This window comes from Penicillium daleae (genome assembly GCF_028827525.1).
Source record: "Penicillium daleae strain IBT 16125 chromosome Unknown utg000007l_segment0_segment0, whole genome shotgun sequence".
NCBI lineage: Eukaryota > Fungi > Ascomycota > Eurotiomycetes > Eurotiales > Aspergillaceae > Penicillium > Penicillium daleae.
The window spans coordinates 3328235-3344449 of NW_026623155.1; the positions used below are offsets into that span (position 1 = coordinate 3328235).

A 16215-nucleotide genomic window follows, 5' to 3' on the forward strand; every position below is an offset into this window, starting at 1 on the left:
AGCATATAGACTAGCTCTGTACCCTGTAGAGTAACACAGCTTTGATGAAATCTTGACTGTTTCATAACTCTAAAATTCTGAATTCTTAATAGTTTTAAAGCCTGTTCCGTCTGCACTGGCGACATTCGAAGATAGATTAAGGTAGGTATGTGGACCGCGTATGCACTTCTATCTATCGTGGCTACACTTATGGTTGTTTCGGAGCTCGTGAATTTTCCCTACGAGCAGAATATCTCTTGACGGAGGAGTATAAGTGAGATGTTTCTAATACTGAATCTGTAGCTTCTGACGGTGTTTATGATTCTTTATCCGACGACTCGAACCCCTCCTAGATTTCTTCTCTAGACCTATTAATCTCCGGTAGAAGCTGACCTTCCGGGTAAGGGTTATTAATAGCTAACGGAGGAGCGGCCGTAAGGGGAGGGTTTGGCTCTCGATTAATTTTTTATATGCACGCGTAAGGAGACGACGCTTATTCTATTGTTCGTATGAATAACTTTTCTACACACAACCTATAGTTATAACAAACTAAGCACCATAGTGCCAGCTATCACGACCTATGTTTAGACAATCACAAGCAGAAGGGGAAAGAAAAGGGCCTACGAACGTTATGTGTTTACAACCATGATCCAGTTCTACCATTCGCCAGCAGGAAAAGAAGCGTTGCCATCCATTCTCCCGCGCTGTTTCTAGAAGTAGCTGCAAGAAAGTATCGTTTGGACAATTCCCTGTATGCGCCCGTCCTTTGCAGCTCGTACGCGTTGTGTGCCCGCAATCGGAATACGGCGCTATCTCACCCTCGATATTTAACGTTTCGATGAGTGAATTCGAAGGGCCTGGCTAGATGCTCGGCGTTCGTTAGTCATCAAGCGAATAGGATGTCTGCGTATAACTATAATACAAAGCTATAACTATGACGTATGCTCAGAAGTTTGAGCTGTCCCGTATACGCTGCTTGCATCATATATGGTACTGTACGGAGTATCTCCGTACATTATGCAATGTGAAACTACCTTAAATACCCACCTTCGCTGGTCTGATCAGATGACTCAGGAGATCACTTCATTGGTTCAATTTAAGGATCATATGATGTACATGCTAAGGTTTTGATGTTGACGTCATGACCTTGTTGCGGAAGTTGAATTCACATTATTTATTTCAACTTTGCCCTTCCAACCCGTTTGGAAGTTCGCATATATGACAAGAAGAATTGTTATTTCTCTCCAAAGACAGCTGCCTTTACCGCGATTAACATAATCAAAATTCTCCAAAATCATCCTGATGGCGGCTCCACGGATTGAGCACTATACAACAGACGTTCACGCCCACTGGGAAGGCGGTCTTGCTAAAGATTGGTCCGAGGTTGATCTACTCGGATATGAGACTGCCACAGATCGGATGTTCCGGGAGTTGTGTGAAAATCCCGACGCTGCTCTTGTCCAAGTTGGCCATAGATCAAAACTGATCAATGATCACGGCCATGACTATCGGTTTAATGGAAAATTCACAAGTGACCAGAGTCAACCAGAGCACAGTCACCATGAATACAACCACTTTGGGAAGTTGATGAAATGGGAAGGGGATCGTTGGTATAAATATGACTTTGAAGTGGAAGTGACTGATCACATCAGGCCTTAATGACCGAGGCAATATGGTTCAGGTGACGAAGGCTATACGTGAAACAGAAGCAATTTATGGGGCAGTATTTTATGGCCACAGCATTGTATTTACTATGCGCAATCTCAGGGAATTTCTGGGGTCAAAATCAAGAATCTTTCAACAAACAATATATACGCAGATTACAGCAATAAGTTTTCTTTATCTTTCTGTCCTTTATAAGAACAAACCTTTACGGACAGTTTCGTTCATCAGGCTGATCTAATTTTGTGCCATTATATTCCTGTAATGATTTTTGAGAGTGGATATATGCATTTTTCAGAATTAGAGCGACATTGGATGATTTTGCTGGTAAATCTAGGTATGCATTTTTAGGCTTGATTTCGCATCAAAGAGTATTTTTAAATGGATATCATTGTTAGCAAAACATCTACTCCTTCATCTTGCAACCAACGCTTATTCGAGACAAAAAGCGGAGACATTAGCATGATAGGATTTAGAGTTACGTGCCAATCGAGATGAGAACAGATGTCTGCATTCGGTGGTAACTGACAAAGATATCAAGTCTAGGGAAAGAAAGAAGAAGAAGATACAGGGTGCAAGGTAGGCCCTTTTAATATCCCTCCTGACTCAGGCACCCGCCAAGCACACTTTCCCATTCGGCAGCGTACAAGGCGTCCAAAGCAAACACCATACTCGCCAGTTGCCATCAACGGCCTCTTTTGAAGCCGGCCATCCGATCATCGACGGTCGACACACAGTACGGTTTTTTTTTGGAGAGGAGAACGAGAGTGGAAGGTCGAGTACCTCAAAAAACAGGGGCAGGGTGAAAAATGAGGTCCATCAAAAGTAGGTCGCAAGATATATATTACGTATAGTGTCCAGGGTATATACATATTCTAAACACCCCCAGTAGCACCCTCCATCTCCTCCTCCCACCACCCCCGAAAAACCCTCAACCTCTCCGTCCGCACCCTCGCCATCCCCCTCCCACTCTCCGTCTTCATCATCCCCTCAAGCCTCTCCAACTTCTCCACAAAATGCTCAATAGAATTTCCCATCTCCCACCCACCCTCCCCAGCAAACTTCTTCCCCTGTGCACCTAGAAACGTAAACGTCCGCCCAATCCCAATCGCCCCGATGGCATCTAGTCGATCCGCGTCTTGCACGATCGCCAGCTCGGGATACCCGTCTTGCTCGATGAGACGCCGTATCAGGGCGGGGTCTTTGCATTCAGTTGTGTATGAGACGTGCGAGACGACGGTTTGCACTTTTACGGCTAGGTCGGGCGGGGCGCCGTTGTTGAGTAGGGCTATTTGGACCATTGTTTTGGGGTTGATGTCTGCGGTCTCGCTGGTTGTCGAGGACAGGGTGGGGAGGTACTTTCTGTCGCCGATGTCGTGGAGGAGAGCGGCGAGTTTGACGACGGCTGCGTCGAGGGGTTTTTGGGGATGGGCTTTTTGCTCGGCGTTCAGGATGGTGTTTGCTAGGGTGGCGACGCGGTGGACGTGCGCTGGGTTGTGGGAGGGGTCGTGGCCGGACATGCAGGTGTTTACGAAGGTGGCCATGGCCGTGTAGAGGGTTTGGAATTGGTCGCTGGTGACGTCCATTGTTGCGGGCCTTGAATGGGTGTAGAGCTTTGGTTGTTTGTTGGCGCTGGATGGAAGGGAAGAGTAAAGACGAGAGTATATTGGATGGGAGAGTTGCTTGTAAGCGAGGTTTTTGCTGGGATATACTCGAGCGTGGGGGTGAGCAGGTATGACTTTGAGGAGAGAGAGATATTTGTGTTGACTGTACGATCAGCAGAAACTTTCTTCCCCCGCAGTAAACAACGCGTCGGTTGGCGGTGAACCTTGAGGATGATCCATATAGAGCCACCAAGTAAAATATATCTACGGTAAGCATCAAGGCTTTGGAAGCTGCGCTCGCGACCATGAGTTATGATGATGGATACATTAAATCTGTAGATATAGTATGACTCTTGCTTACTGTTCATTCTCCCCTGCATCGCATATCCCCCGGCCAGTGCATATCCAAATTGCCTAGAGAACGTACTACCTTCTGCACGATCTCTATGCGGGGAAGCAGTGGGGCGTGATCAGCGGAATGCAACAATCGCAGACTCGATTCGATCCACGCGTCGGCTCTTCCTTCTTTCGCTCGGGATGCCGAGGAATGTTAGGACTACAATTTCCCAAATGAAAATGAGGGAATTACAAGTACGAAAAGGAGGATCCAAAAAAAGAGCGCGAAGTTGACAATGATGGGTGATGAGGATCATCCCCTGGTTATTATTCGTATGTCATTCACAAAAGGCCCTAATCCAGAACCCAGAACTAAGTATTGTCGATACTATCACACAAGTGAAAAAAAATGCAGTAGAGCTCGTGCCGGCCACGGGGCAATTGGATCGAGATTCTTCCCGAAAACATGTTGCCTCGTAGCCCGAGACGGATCAACGAGTGATTGGTCCCTTGGTTTCTCCATGGTTGCGCGCTTACAGAGCAAAGGCAGCCAGGACCAGGCCGAAGAGGCCAGCGCCAGAGGCACCCAGCTTGATGTTGGCGGCCGCACCGGTGGACTGGACAGCGCCGGAGGAGGTGCCGGTGGCGGAGCCGCTGGTGCCGCTAGCGCCGTTGTTGGCTATAGAGAAAAGACACATAGTGAGTGGAGGGATCTGGGGATTCAGCTTGGATAGGGTGATGCTTACAGCTGGAGCTGGCCGAGCCAGTCTCGGAGGCTGAGCTGCCCGAGGCAGTGGTGCGCGAGGAGCCAGACGCGGCAGTGTTGGTGGCAGCGTCAGCGACGCCAGTGGCAGGGAAGAAGTGCGAGCTGTAGCAATTTTGTTCACAGTCGGCGTACTTCTGGGTGTCGGCGGGCGAGCCAGTACCCTGGGGGCAAGCAGCGACACAGCTGTTGGTGTCGTTGGCCTGGTTGTCGCTGGGGCAGGGGACCTTGTAGCACTTAGCAATGCAGCAGACATCAGTGGATTCGCCTATAGTGAAGACGCGTCAGTACTCCGAATGGAGGTGGTCATGATGGAATTGAGGCTGTATTCGGTGGGAAGTGGGCACTTACACTTCTGGGCGCACTGAGCCTCAGCGCTCAAGGTGGTGGCCGGGGCCGCCGTGGAGGTGGTGGAGTCTGCGGCGGCAGCCAGGGCCAGCAGGGTGGAGAGTGCGATCAGGTTGAACTTCATTTTGAGTGGAAGGAGGTTGATTGAGGAAGAGAGAGTGGGATAGCGAAGTAGTGACTGGAGTCTAACGAGTGACGTGAACAGCGAAAGCAGAGAGAGAGAGGTGTGGAGGAGGAAAAGAACGAAAGAGGAGAGCAGGAAGACCAGTTAAATACAGGCACACGCAAAGACCCAAGGAAGAAATCAAAATGACGGGGGGATTGAGCAGGGGCATTGACATGTTGGACGACTCACCCTCAAACGATCCAGTTCTCGTCCAAGTTCCGACTCCAACCCAAGGAGTGGCGCTAGCTCCCATTCGTCCTGTCTCAGATTGACTCTGTGAGAGTATCCAGACTTTTCTACCACTTTCTGGTTCAAGTCGGTCCTAAAGTTCCCTCAATTGGGCCTTGCAAAGCAGTGGCTGTAGCCTGCAGGATGCTTTCATACCTTGCTTCCGCGAGAAGGGTACCTACAACTCCCTTTCTGTCCTACCCTTGGGGGCGTTGAAATAGACCATCCTTGATCCATTGGCGCCCCTTGACAAGGGTGCAGGGGTGGAGAGCACTAACAGACGCTAATCAATCCTGCCGTCGGACCCTGGCGCCCCCAGTGGATCTGTCAAATCTGGGGGTCCTGGACGCTCCGTCCGTGCCACCAGAGAGTGAGTGCCATTGTTGATCCTGCCTAATGGTTATGATATGTACTCCGTACATGTTCTTTTTTCTCGTTCTGATCTTTCGATTAGTGATTATTGATTTCTCCACATCCCCGGTACTAGCGTCCCCTCGGCAGTAAGGGACCCAGGTTTTTTTTGGGGGGGGGGGGGGGGGGGGGGGGAGGATAGCTTTTCGTATAGAGCCGATCGGGGCCGATCCTCGCCAGCAAGACATCCTGACCTTTTCGCCAGAGTACCTTCAGTCAAGTTAATCAAACCGTAAAATGTTGGATTGTTAGATTCCCAACTGGCAAGCAACCAAGCAATTCCAATTGCGCTCTTAGGTTAGCTGCAATGGCAATGGCATATTCGGTACTCGGTTACACGCGCGTCCGTTGTGCAGAGGCTGCACGAGTCCGGAGCTGGTCTTTCTCCATCTCGGAGCTCAGCCTTCACGTCCATTGATAGCGGGAAAGATACGATGATAAACTAGATTTGAGATACTCATGGAATACATTTGAGATATAGTACATATTATTTACAGCCACATCTCAATGGACTACTGTACTCCGTACTGTACTGCGGAACATTGCAGGAGACAAACCATGCAAACAACCTATTTGGGTCACATGACTGCGCGACACCCTCGACGCGTGGGGGTTTCCTCCGTAAAGTCAAGAAAGCGCTGCCCAGCGCTCGACTGGCGCCATGTCCGCAACCGAGTCCGAGTCGGACTATTTTGACGATGATTTTGTCGTACCAGACTCCCCTCATGGTAAGATCACGTCACCGCGTCCGGTTAAGCGGCGTCGTGTGCAATCGCCGACGCGTGGGAAGAACAATCATGATGCCGCGTCAGGGACGGACTCATTCTCCGATATAGATGAGGATTTCCCACGGAGGCGGGACTCATCGGCAGATGTCGACCAGCAAACACGATCCAAGTCCCGGAGCTTTGTACCCAGACGGAGCAACTTTCAAGAGAACATCTTTGTTACCCAACTCACCCAGCCCGACTCGAGCCCTGAACGAATCCGCGGCCCCAGGTGGCAGAAACCAGTAACCAAGTCGCCTTCGCCAGTGACCATGCCTCCCCAACAGGCCAGAGATACCAACAGATCGGTGGAACGGGCGGATGCCAACTATTATGATGAAGAGGAAGCACTCAGGGCGGCTTTGGCTGCCTCGCTGGATGCCTTCGAGGAGGAGAAGACCATGCGGCAAACAGTCAATCCAACTTTACGACAACACCGAAACCCTCAGTCTAATGGGGTAAGCGCCTCAGTGGACGCCTCGTTTGAGCTCGACGATATTCCCGATGACGCGTTCGATTCTTCCCCATCGTTGTCACCAGTATCACGACCAGCGCAACTCGCGGTCCCCCACTCAAGCTTTCAACGACCTCCAAACCGACCTCAATATATGCGACAAATGACGCTCTATGGCATGGCTGCACAAAATCAAAACCAGACCCCGCAAGAAAGAGATTGGGCACCGCCGGACAAAGACGAACGGCTGACCCATCACAAGTTGAACCAGGATTCATTGAATACATGGTGGTATCCCACCAATGTAGGAACCGTCCGAGATTATCAATTCAACATTACCCAAAAAGGCCTTTTCCACAACTTACTCGTTGCATTACCTACCGGTCTGGGAAAGACCTTCATCGCAGCAACAGTCATGCTCAACTGGTTCCGATGGACGAATGATGCGCAGATGGTCTTTGTGGCTCCTACCAAACCCTTGGTATCGCAGCAAGTGTCGGCATGCTTGGATATTGCTGGCATCCCACGATCGCAGACGACAATGCTCACGGGAGGTGCTGCGCCGGGCCTTCGTGCAAAAGAGTGGCAATCAAAACGCCTGTTCTTCATGACTCCGCAGACCCTGATCAATGACTTGAAGACCGGAATTGCAGACCCCAAGCGCATTGTACTGTTGGTCGTCGACGAGGCCCACCGCGCTACTGGAGGTTATGCTTACGTGGAAGTGGTCAAATTTCTCCGACGTTTCAATCAGAGTTTCCGTGTCCTAGCATTGACAGCCACTCCCGGATCTACAGTCGAATCAGTACAAGCAGTAATCGATGGACTGGACATCTCACGAGTCGAAATTCGTACAGAAAATTCCATTGACATCCGAGAATACGTCCATAGCCGTGATGTCGAAATTGAGATATTTGAGAACTCAGATGAGATGATCTTTTGCATGGATCTGTTATCCACCACACTGCGACCGCTCGTCAGCCAACTTCGAACTATGAATGCTTACTGGGGAAATGACCCCATGGGCCTAACGGCTTTCGGCCTCACCAAGGCGAGACAGCAGTGGATGGGCTCTGATGCAGGCCGTAACGCCAACTTTGGGCTGAAGGGCAAGGTCAATGCCATTTTTACCGTTCTGGCAAGTCTAGCACATGCCATCGACTTATTGAAATACCACGGAATTGTTCCGTTCTATCGCCACATATTGCATTTCAAGTCCAACACCGATGGCCAAAAGGGAGGAAAGTGGCAGAAGCAAGTTGTACAGGACGAGAGCTTCAAGAAGCTCCTCAGCCACCTTGAACCTTGGAGCAAGAACCCGGAGTTTATCGGACATCCCAAATTGGAGTATCTTAAATCTGTGATTTTGAATCATTTCATGGATGCAGGAGAGGGGAAGGAGAACGTGAACAGCAACGGCAGGCCTGCAACGAGAGTTATGATTTTTGTGCATTTCCGCGACAGCGCTGAAGAGGTTACGCGAGTGCTGCAGCGCTATGCTCCCATGATTCGACCGCATGTCTTCGTGGGACAAAGTTCAGCCAAGGGCTCGGAAGGAATGGACCAAAAGACCCAACTGTCGATCATCGAAAAGTTCAAAGGAGGGACCTATAACACCATCGTCGCCACGTCAATTGGCGAAGAAGGCCTGGATATCGGCGAGGTCGATCTCATCGTGTGCTACGATTCCTCCGCATCACCCATCCGCATGCTGCAACGAATGGGCCGAACTGGCCGCAAGAGAGCGGGTAGGATCACCTTGCTGCTGATGAAGGGCAAGGAGGAGGATAATTATACCAAAGCCAAAGACAACTACGAGAAGATGCAACAAATGATCGCCAGTGGGACTCGGTTCACCTTTCATGATGACCGGTCTGCTCGCATTCTGCCTCCGGGGATTCGTCCAGTCGCTGACAAGCGACACATCGAAATTCCACCGGAGAATTCCCAGCAAGAGCTTCCCGAGCCAAAGCGCAAAGGGAAGGTGCCTAAGCGACCGCCAAAGAAATTTCATATGCCTGATGATGTGGAGACGGGATTCACACGAGCTTCGACGCTGGAGGAGAGCTTCGCCAAGTCGGTGAAAAAGAAATCGACACCCAAGAAGCGCCCCCGCATACCCACGCCTGAGCCAGTGGATGTGCCGCTTTTGAAGGATGTTATGCTATCTGAAAGTGAGCAGCGCGAGCTAGAGCATCACTATCAGAACATCGGTGATACTTCACCACAATTCATCCGCTACCCACGAACCGATGCCTTTCCGCAATTACAACTCGTTCCCAGACCGACTAAGATGGTGTCACATGGCTCTCTGACCTGCCGAATGATCACGACCTTGCAAAAGATGGACAAATCAGGTCCTGACTGTGAAAATCGATACAAACAGGTCATAGCAAGAGAGACGGAGAAGGCCGCCAAATCTCGTCGATCGTCCTCTAATGGTACGGCGAAGCAGTCACGCCGACCAAAAATTGCCAAGACATCCGAGAGTTTTGAGCTCTCCAGATCTGCAGTTAGCGTGTCGGACGTTGAATATGATGAGATTTCTGCACTCATGTCGCCTAATATCTCTGAATCTGACCCCCCACCACAGCAACCGTCTTCGAAACCTGTCGAAAGTGACTTTGATGACGATTCTGACTTTGACCTTCCGGACGCAAGTGTCATCTTTCAGCCGAAATCAAAAGCCCAACCTCAGCCCCAATCGCAGCCACGAAGGATGAAGAGGACTATCTTTTCTGACAGTGAGGAGTGACGAACAACAACCTTTGGATTACCTGATTCCTGTCGAATATTGGCTGGCATTTTGACGTCCTCCAGTAACTTGAACATATGTACATAGAATAAACAAGTCATAAGTGGGGACAGCCCTTCAACTATCCCATGTTTCGAGCTGTAGTCGTCCTAGTCTTCTGGTTGATTTAGATGGCTGATCCTAGCGCCACGAGGACCCACCGAAACACCCACGCACCTCCAGCCGTCAACACCGCCGACTAGTGACCTCAACGAGTATACACAAGCACAACCCCCTCCCACACCATGGCTGACGCACAATTCGATAGCGCGCTGTAAGTATTTGCCATGTTTATCCTCTTCTGCTCTACCACCCTGCCTCGTTGACCATGAAATTCCCAACACCGGCACTGGAAGCCCCTGCCGCAACCCCGCCCCGACTACACCACAAGCCCGCAAGCTGACCATTCTCCTGCCAGCGACCTCCTTCGACGCCTAAACCCGCGCGATACCAAGGCGAATCTCCAAGCCATTACCACCATTGTCCCCGATCTGACCGAAGACCTCCTCTCCTCCGTCGACCAGCCCCTGGAGATTCGCCGCTGCCCGCAGACCAGCCGCGACTATCTACTCTGCGACTACAACCGCGACGGCGATAGCTACCGGTCACCATGGAGCAATGAGTTTGACCCTCCCTTGGAGGATGGAACAGTTCCCAGCGAGCGCGTGCGCAAGCTCGAGGTTGCGGCCAACGAGGCGTTTGATGTTTACCGGGAGCTTTACTACGAGGGCGGTGTTGGGAGCGTGTACTTCTGGGATTTGGATGATGGATTTGCGGGTGTGATTTTGCTTAAGAAGGGTATGACAAGATGACCTTTGCTCATATTCACAGCGTGATATGGGTGATATTTGGTCTGTGGCTGTCGCTGACTTGACTATTCTCTCCTCCAGGGGTGACCGCCGGTTCCCAGAGTTCCGGTGATTGGGACAGCATTCACGTCTTCGAGGCTACCGACCGCGCGCGCATGTCCCACTACAAGCTTACTAGCACTGTGATCCTGCATCTTGCCAATGGGACCGATGCCCTCGGTGAGATGGATCTGAGTGGTAACATGACCCGCCAGGTCGAAGCCGATTTGCCCGTTGAGTCGGACGCGAGCCACATTGCCAATGTGGGACGGCTTGTTGAGGATATGGAATTGAAGATGCGGAACTTGTTGCGTATGTGGTTTCTTCCGGAAGGATTTTGGAGATATTTTGCTAATGCGGACTGTTTCTTTAGAGGAGGTTTACTTCGGCAAGGCCAAGGATGTTGTTGGTGAGCTGCGGAGTAAGTTGCTATCCAGTCGTTTCTGAACGAGCTGCAATACTAACATGATATCTAGGCCTGGCACCGCTCTCGGAGACTAACCGGGATCGGGCGACGCAGCTCGAGATGATCAAGGGTATGCAGAAGTGATCTCTTTTTTGGATTTGTATGATGCCAGGCAGGTTAGAGTCAGGAGAGGCTCCGGGAGCCCGATTTAGACAACCTGTTATTGCGTTCTTTCTCTGCATAGCTTCGTTCTGTGAACAGTCGTGGATATCTAACCAGATACAATTGATATCAATAAATGCTGGATTCTCTAAGCCCTTTGCCTCCTGTAACCGGGGTATCATGTAAAAGAAAAATTCCAAAGCCATCTTCCTCCCGAGGAAATCCATAGTCCCTCTTAATCGACCTGCATCTTCTCGGACTCACCCGACTCTTGCTTCAGAGAGCCATTCAGTCCGTCCGGCGCATTATCCAGCAGCTCCACGAAACCCTTCGCAGCAGCCCACAGCTCAGCCTCCTTGTCCTTTCCAACAGTATCCTTCCGGCTATTCAGCCAGCTAACGTCTAGAGGGTTCGTAGCTCCAGAACCAGCACCCACGGCACCCACGGCACTGGCGCCAGCGCCAGCTGCATCTTTGGAGACCGAGTCTGTTGAAAAGAGGGAAGCTTCTTCAACGGCATAGAGTTGTCGACGTAGTCGGACATCGATGGAGGATAGAAGAGAGAAGTATTTTGCGGTAGCTTCTTTGAATTGGGCCTTGTGGGATTCGAGGGAGCCATTCGATGGCGTCTCCGAGTCTGGCTTGGTGTTGGTGAGAGCTTGGATGGCGAGACCGGCTGAGTGAAGCAATTTTGCTACATCCTGTACAGAGCATGCTGTTAGCTGGGTGAATTGGGACGAGGGATAGCTTCATATATCCCGTACCTGGTCGATGTCATTCAGTTGCCGGATGCGATCTGCAGAAGTGAAAGTTTGTACGGATGGAGCTTCTTCGCCCATCTTGTGAGTTGGTAGTGCGAAGAAAATCTTTCAGTGGATAGTATCTCAAAGATTCTTTTGTCACCCCCGTTTTTGCTTGTGATTCTGTATCAGTGAGGGTGTTGTAAACTGAAGATCGTAGGTCGAAGCTCGGACATGGGACGGCATCACGTGCCTAGGAATCCGGGGAGCTTATTCAGCCGCTAGCGCCGATAACAGCGATATCCAGCCGGATATCAAAATCATCCTGGTATTCCTCCTTCGACCACTTCGTCGCGCCCCTCGTTTATCATCGTCCATCTTGTACAATCATTGATATCATCACAAAGTGTATTCTGGAGTTTCCCACATCGGCCAATCACGATGTCCGCGCCAGGCGGCGCTCCCAGCCCTGCGCCGCGCGGCGGCAGCATGGGGCCTGGCGCAACTGGAGGCAATATGCCTATGTCGTCGCAGCAACCTATGTCTGGAACTCCTGTACATTCTGCACCTGCACCTGGCCCACCACCGCCACAGAGTGGTGCTATGTCACAGCAGAACCTGAATCAGATTGTAGGTGATGCTTTTCTTACTTTCCATACACTGTGTTCCCTATGGCTCCGGTTCCGAGGAGTGGCCATGCTCTTTGGATGGTCTTGTCTCCTGCTCTCCTGCGTTTTGGTTGCCTGCCGTCCCTGGAGCCTGGAGATCAGTTTCAGCTCGATTCATGTTTCCAGTCAGCGTCTACTGGTGCCTGGGAGTCGTTCTATCCGAGGTTGGAGGATTTGATATCCGGTCTATCATCAAGACCCTGAGCGGGGTTGCTTTCGTCTAAGGAATAGTCCCCGAGATTGCAAGTGCAAGTTGCCAGTCATCTGTTGTGACGGTGGAAAGCGTGTTCTCCTTCCTGGATAGGCAAGACCTCTCTCTCATCTGTCACTATCCTCTCTCCTCTCGTCTTCCACGGGACACATTCTTCTTCAGAGCAACCTTCGATCGTCACGTTCTACTCTTCTCATTTCTATCATCACTTCCGTGCGCTTTCTGGGACCAGATGGCTCCATCAAGAAATCGTCGCAAGCACCCGAGACGGGAAGAGAGCGATGAGGAGTATCTCCCCCCAAAACCAAGAGGCTTGAACCCGGCTGGAATCACGATCCGATCTGGAAATCAGAGCCTCCGACTCCCAAAGGAACCTCCGTCTCCCGTACCCAAAGGATATGGCCCCCCTACTCCAATTCCCGAGGCCCCACGGATGGCAGCTGGCAAGCAGGCCCCCGAGTCGCTGGTGCCTGCCCCTTCCCTGAGAACGAGCCCGGCTCCACGGCCTGCACGTGCCAAGACGCCTGTGCCTTCTTCTGCGGAGACTCCATCGCCCAGGACTTCGTCTGGAATGACTAAGTCTCCCATGAAACTTGTGTTCCCTAGAATGTCTGCTGCGTTGGAAAACACTGCTGTTCGGAATACCATGTCCGCAGGGATTACTGGCAAGACTGGGAAGACCGACCCAACTCCAGCCATTGATAGTCCTCGCAATTCCGAGACTGTTTCGCAATCTGCTTCGACACAACCTGTCCAGGAACCAGCACTCCCGGCTGAGGATGCCCCCAATCTTGAGACGCTGCTAGAGCAGGCCTCGGGACCGGACTGCGTCCGTTTCATTCATTGTTATATCAAACATTAAGGGCCACAAACTAATTTACCATTTTACCTACAGGTCATTGATTACCTAGCCAAGAAAGGCTACAGTCGTACCGAAGCCATGCTCCGCATGGAATCTGCGAATCAAGAGATTGATGGACGTCCGCTTCCTCCTCTCGGCGAAGATTCTCGTCCCAAGTTCAAAAAGGGATTTGGTAAGTACCTTTTTGGAGTATTTTCGGCTGGTGCGGGTGCTAAGCAAACATCATAGACCTGCTCAAGGGATGGGTCGAGGAGAATCTTGACCTCTACAAGGTAAGATGCCCTTTGCTGTTAGCCGATTGAAGATTTCTGACCATACCTTAGCCCGAGCTTCGTCGTGTACTGTGGCCACTGTTTGTGTATTCGTTCTTGAACATGGTTACGGCCTTTTATCCCCAAGATGCGAAACAATTCTTTGATGCCAACAAGAACATGTTCCTTCCCGAGCATACGGACGATGTCCGTAAACTCGAGCCCATCAGCCTGCCGGAACACGTGCAGGCAAATGACACTGCCAAGCTTTATAGAAGCAACAAGTACCGCATCGTTCTGAGCAACCCGGCCTACACCAATCTCCTTCAATACCTGGAAAGCAAAGAAAAGGAGGGTGGTTCCGTCATGAACGCGATTTTGAGCAGTTACTGCACCGTCAAGACTATGGACCGTGCTGCCGATGATCGATTCAGCTTCGCGGCTATGCTTGGCCAGATTGGGGCGGGACAAACATTCCCCTCCGAAGACGAGGGTATTCCCGGTCACCATCCCGGCTCGGCATACACCGGAGATAATCCAGCCATGGCTGGAACCCTGCCCAGACTTCGGCTCGGGAAGCTGCCAATGGAGCAAACCTTGGAAGAAGACGTGCGTGCGGAATTGGCAGAGGAAGATGCGAAGGAACCCCCTCCCCCTGGCCGTAACACACTCGTCCAAGAGTTTGATCAGATGATCAAGAAGGAAGACGAGGATGAGGCACCCACTCGTGCGGACATTCCTTTCCCTCCCTCCACTGCCCGTGACGTCGCAATCGAATGCATGAAGGTCCGGGAGAACAGGGATCGGTTCAAGATTGAAGGTCGCACTGGTGGAGTTGGTCCTGGAGTGAGCGTGTGCATGTTTACCTTCCACAACACCTTTGACAGGTAAAACTTGCACTTTTTACCTCTAACATTTAAGCTCTGCTGACAAGTTCTAGTATTAACTGCATGGATTTCTCCGATGACAACATGCTCGTCGCTGCAGGGTTCGCTCAGTCTTACATCCGGGTCTGGAGTCTTGACGGCAAGAACATCCAAGCCGCCTACCCAGATTTGGATGACCTTCCTCCGGCCAATTCTCGGCGCCTCATCGGCCATGCTGGTCCAATCTATGCTGTTGCGTTCCCACCATGTGCAACCAAGGCTGAAAATGTCTCGAGCGAAGACTATGTTCCTACCAATGCTCGCTTCTTGCTTTCGTCCTCCGGTGACAAGACCATCCGTCTGTGGTCTCTCGACACCTGGCAATGCCTCGTTGTCTACAAGGGCCATGATCGCCCGGTCTGGGACTTGCGGTGGGGGCCTTTTGGCCACTACTTTGTGTCTGGTGGCTCTGATCGCACGGCCCGACTGTGGCTCACTGATCACATCCGCCAACAGCGCATCTTCGCCGGACATGACCAAGATGTGGACTGTGTCTGCTTCCATCCCAATTCCGCCTATGTCTTCTCAGCCAGTTCCGACAAGACTGTACGGATGTGGGCTATCACGACAGGAAATGCGGTCCGTATGTTTACTGGACATACTGGCAACGTGACTGCCATGGAGTGCAGCCGTGATGGAAAGATCCTGGCATCTGCAGATGATGCTGGCTCTATATTCCTGTGGGATCTCGCATCAGGCCGGCTTTTGAAGCGCATGCGGGGTCATGGAAAGGGCGGTATCTGGTCCCTTAGCTGGAGCGTTGAGTCGACAGTCCTCGTCTCTGGCGGTGCCGATGGCACTGTTCGCATCTGGGATGTCAGCGGTCCTCAGGATGGCACCCAGGGACGCGTGATCGGTGAAGGCGGCGCTGGCACTAAGCTTGACGCCAGTAATGCTCCTGCTAGCACTGCAGCCTCGAACAAGAAAAAGAAAGGCAAGGATGTCGTTGTCACGCCTGACCAGATCAGCGCTTTCCCAACAAAGAAGAGTGCTGTCTACAAGGTCAAGTTCACCAATATGAACCTGGTTGTTGCTGGCGGTGCCTATCTTCCCTAGATGGGCGTGGGCGTATTCAGTCCCCCCGCACCCACACCCTCTTCACCTTGACCATTTCTCATCTTCGGCGCAAATACCCCGGTACCTTCAGATACCTTTTTCGTTAATTTTCTATTTGGTTCTGTAGTCTCCAGAACCTTTCTCGCCATCTTTCTCGTGGGTTCTGATGGCGTTCTTAATCTGGAATTCAATCTTCTCCGGTGTTATGGCATGCCGGTGGCGCGGAACTCTAGCCGTCAAGGCCTTTTGCTTTCCCGAAGAAAAATAGTCGCTCTTATTCTCAGCGACCGGTTGGTTCTCCTCTGCTTGGTACGTGAGTTTGACATTGCGGCTGTCGTTTGTGGTCCTCCCGTCTTTCTAGATGGGAGGACTCGCGGACTACTGCAAAGGCTACGAATGTGACTTCTACGGACCGATACCGAGGATGGAACCATAAGGTCAAAATATCTAGCGCTTTTCTTCTGATCAAAATTCACACACTGATAATAATTTCACATCCAACTCCATTTGTAGTCCTCTTGTATCGGATATCTCACACCATGATTGTATCCTCTACTTCTAGACCTTGGCATGC

The 16215-nt window shown here is 51.2% G+C and overlaps 7 protein-coding genes across 7 annotated transcripts; 4 read left to right on the forward strand and 3 right to left on the reverse strand.

The window, feature by feature from the left end:
* Positions 1–1281: 1281 nt before the first annotated feature.
* On the forward strand, positions 1282–1638 carry N7458_008370 (uncharacterized protein; the record flags this gene model as incomplete). Its single annotated transcript, XM_056911752.1, has 1 exon — positions 1282–1638. One exon carries the CDS (start codon positions 1282–1284, stop codon positions 1636–1638), a length of 357 nt encoding a protein of 118 aa, XP_056764578.1.
* An 878-nt stretch (positions 1639–2516) lies between these two features.
* On the reverse strand, positions 2517–3227 carry N7458_008371 (HD domain-containing protein; the record flags this gene model as incomplete). Its single annotated transcript, XM_056911753.1, has 1 exon — positions 2517–3227. One exon carries the CDS (start codon positions 3225–3227, stop codon positions 2517–2519), a length of 711 nt encoding a protein of 236 aa, XP_056764579.1.
* Positions 3228–4114: 887 nt separating this feature from the next.
* On the reverse strand, positions 4115–4816 carry N7458_008372 (uncharacterized protein; the record flags this gene model as incomplete). Its single annotated transcript, XM_056911754.1, has 3 exons — positions 4115–4260; positions 4328–4612; positions 4696–4816. The coding sequence occupies 3 exons, from the start codon at positions 4814–4816 to the stop codon at positions 4115–4117; spliced, it is 552 nt and encodes a 183-aa protein (XP_056764580.1).
* A 1342-nt stretch (positions 4817–6158) lies between these two features.
* Positions 6159–9473, forward strand: mph1 (3'-5' DNA helicase; the record flags this gene model as incomplete). The annotated part of the gene is made up of 1 exon (XM_056911755.1): positions 6159–9473. One exon carries the CDS (start codon positions 6159–6161, stop codon positions 9471–9473), a length of 3315 nt encoding a protein of 1104 aa, XP_056764581.1.
* A 284-nt stretch (positions 9474–9757) lies between these two features.
* cap2 (F-actin-capping protein subunit beta) lies at positions 9758–10910 on the forward strand (the record flags this gene model as incomplete). Its single annotated transcript, XM_056911756.1, has 5 exons — positions 9758–9786; positions 9931–10310; positions 10403–10672; positions 10734–10781; positions 10837–10910. 5 exons carry the CDS (start codon positions 9758–9760, stop codon positions 10908–10910), a joined length of 801 nt encoding a protein of 266 aa, XP_056764582.1.
* A 253-nt stretch (positions 10911–11163) lies between these two features.
* Positions 11164–11766, reverse strand: N7458_008375 (mediator of RNA polymerase II transcription subunit 11; the record flags this gene model as incomplete). The annotated part of the gene is made up of 2 exons (XM_056911757.1): positions 11164–11628; positions 11692–11766. 2 exons carry the CDS (start codon positions 11764–11766, stop codon positions 11164–11166), a joined length of 540 nt encoding a protein of 179 aa, XP_056764583.1.
* A 342-nt stretch (positions 11767–12108) lies between these two features.
* N7458_008376 (putative transcription initiation factor TFIID subunit) lies at positions 12109–15641 on the forward strand (the record flags this gene model as incomplete). The annotated part of the gene is made up of 5 exons (XM_056911758.1): positions 12109–12297; positions 13442–13580; positions 13637–13680; positions 13732–14546; positions 14600–15641. The coding sequence occupies 5 exons, from the start codon at positions 12109–12111 to the stop codon at positions 15639–15641; spliced, it is 2229 nt and encodes a 742-aa protein (XP_056764584.1).
* Between the last annotated feature and the right edge of the window lie 574 nt (positions 15642–16215).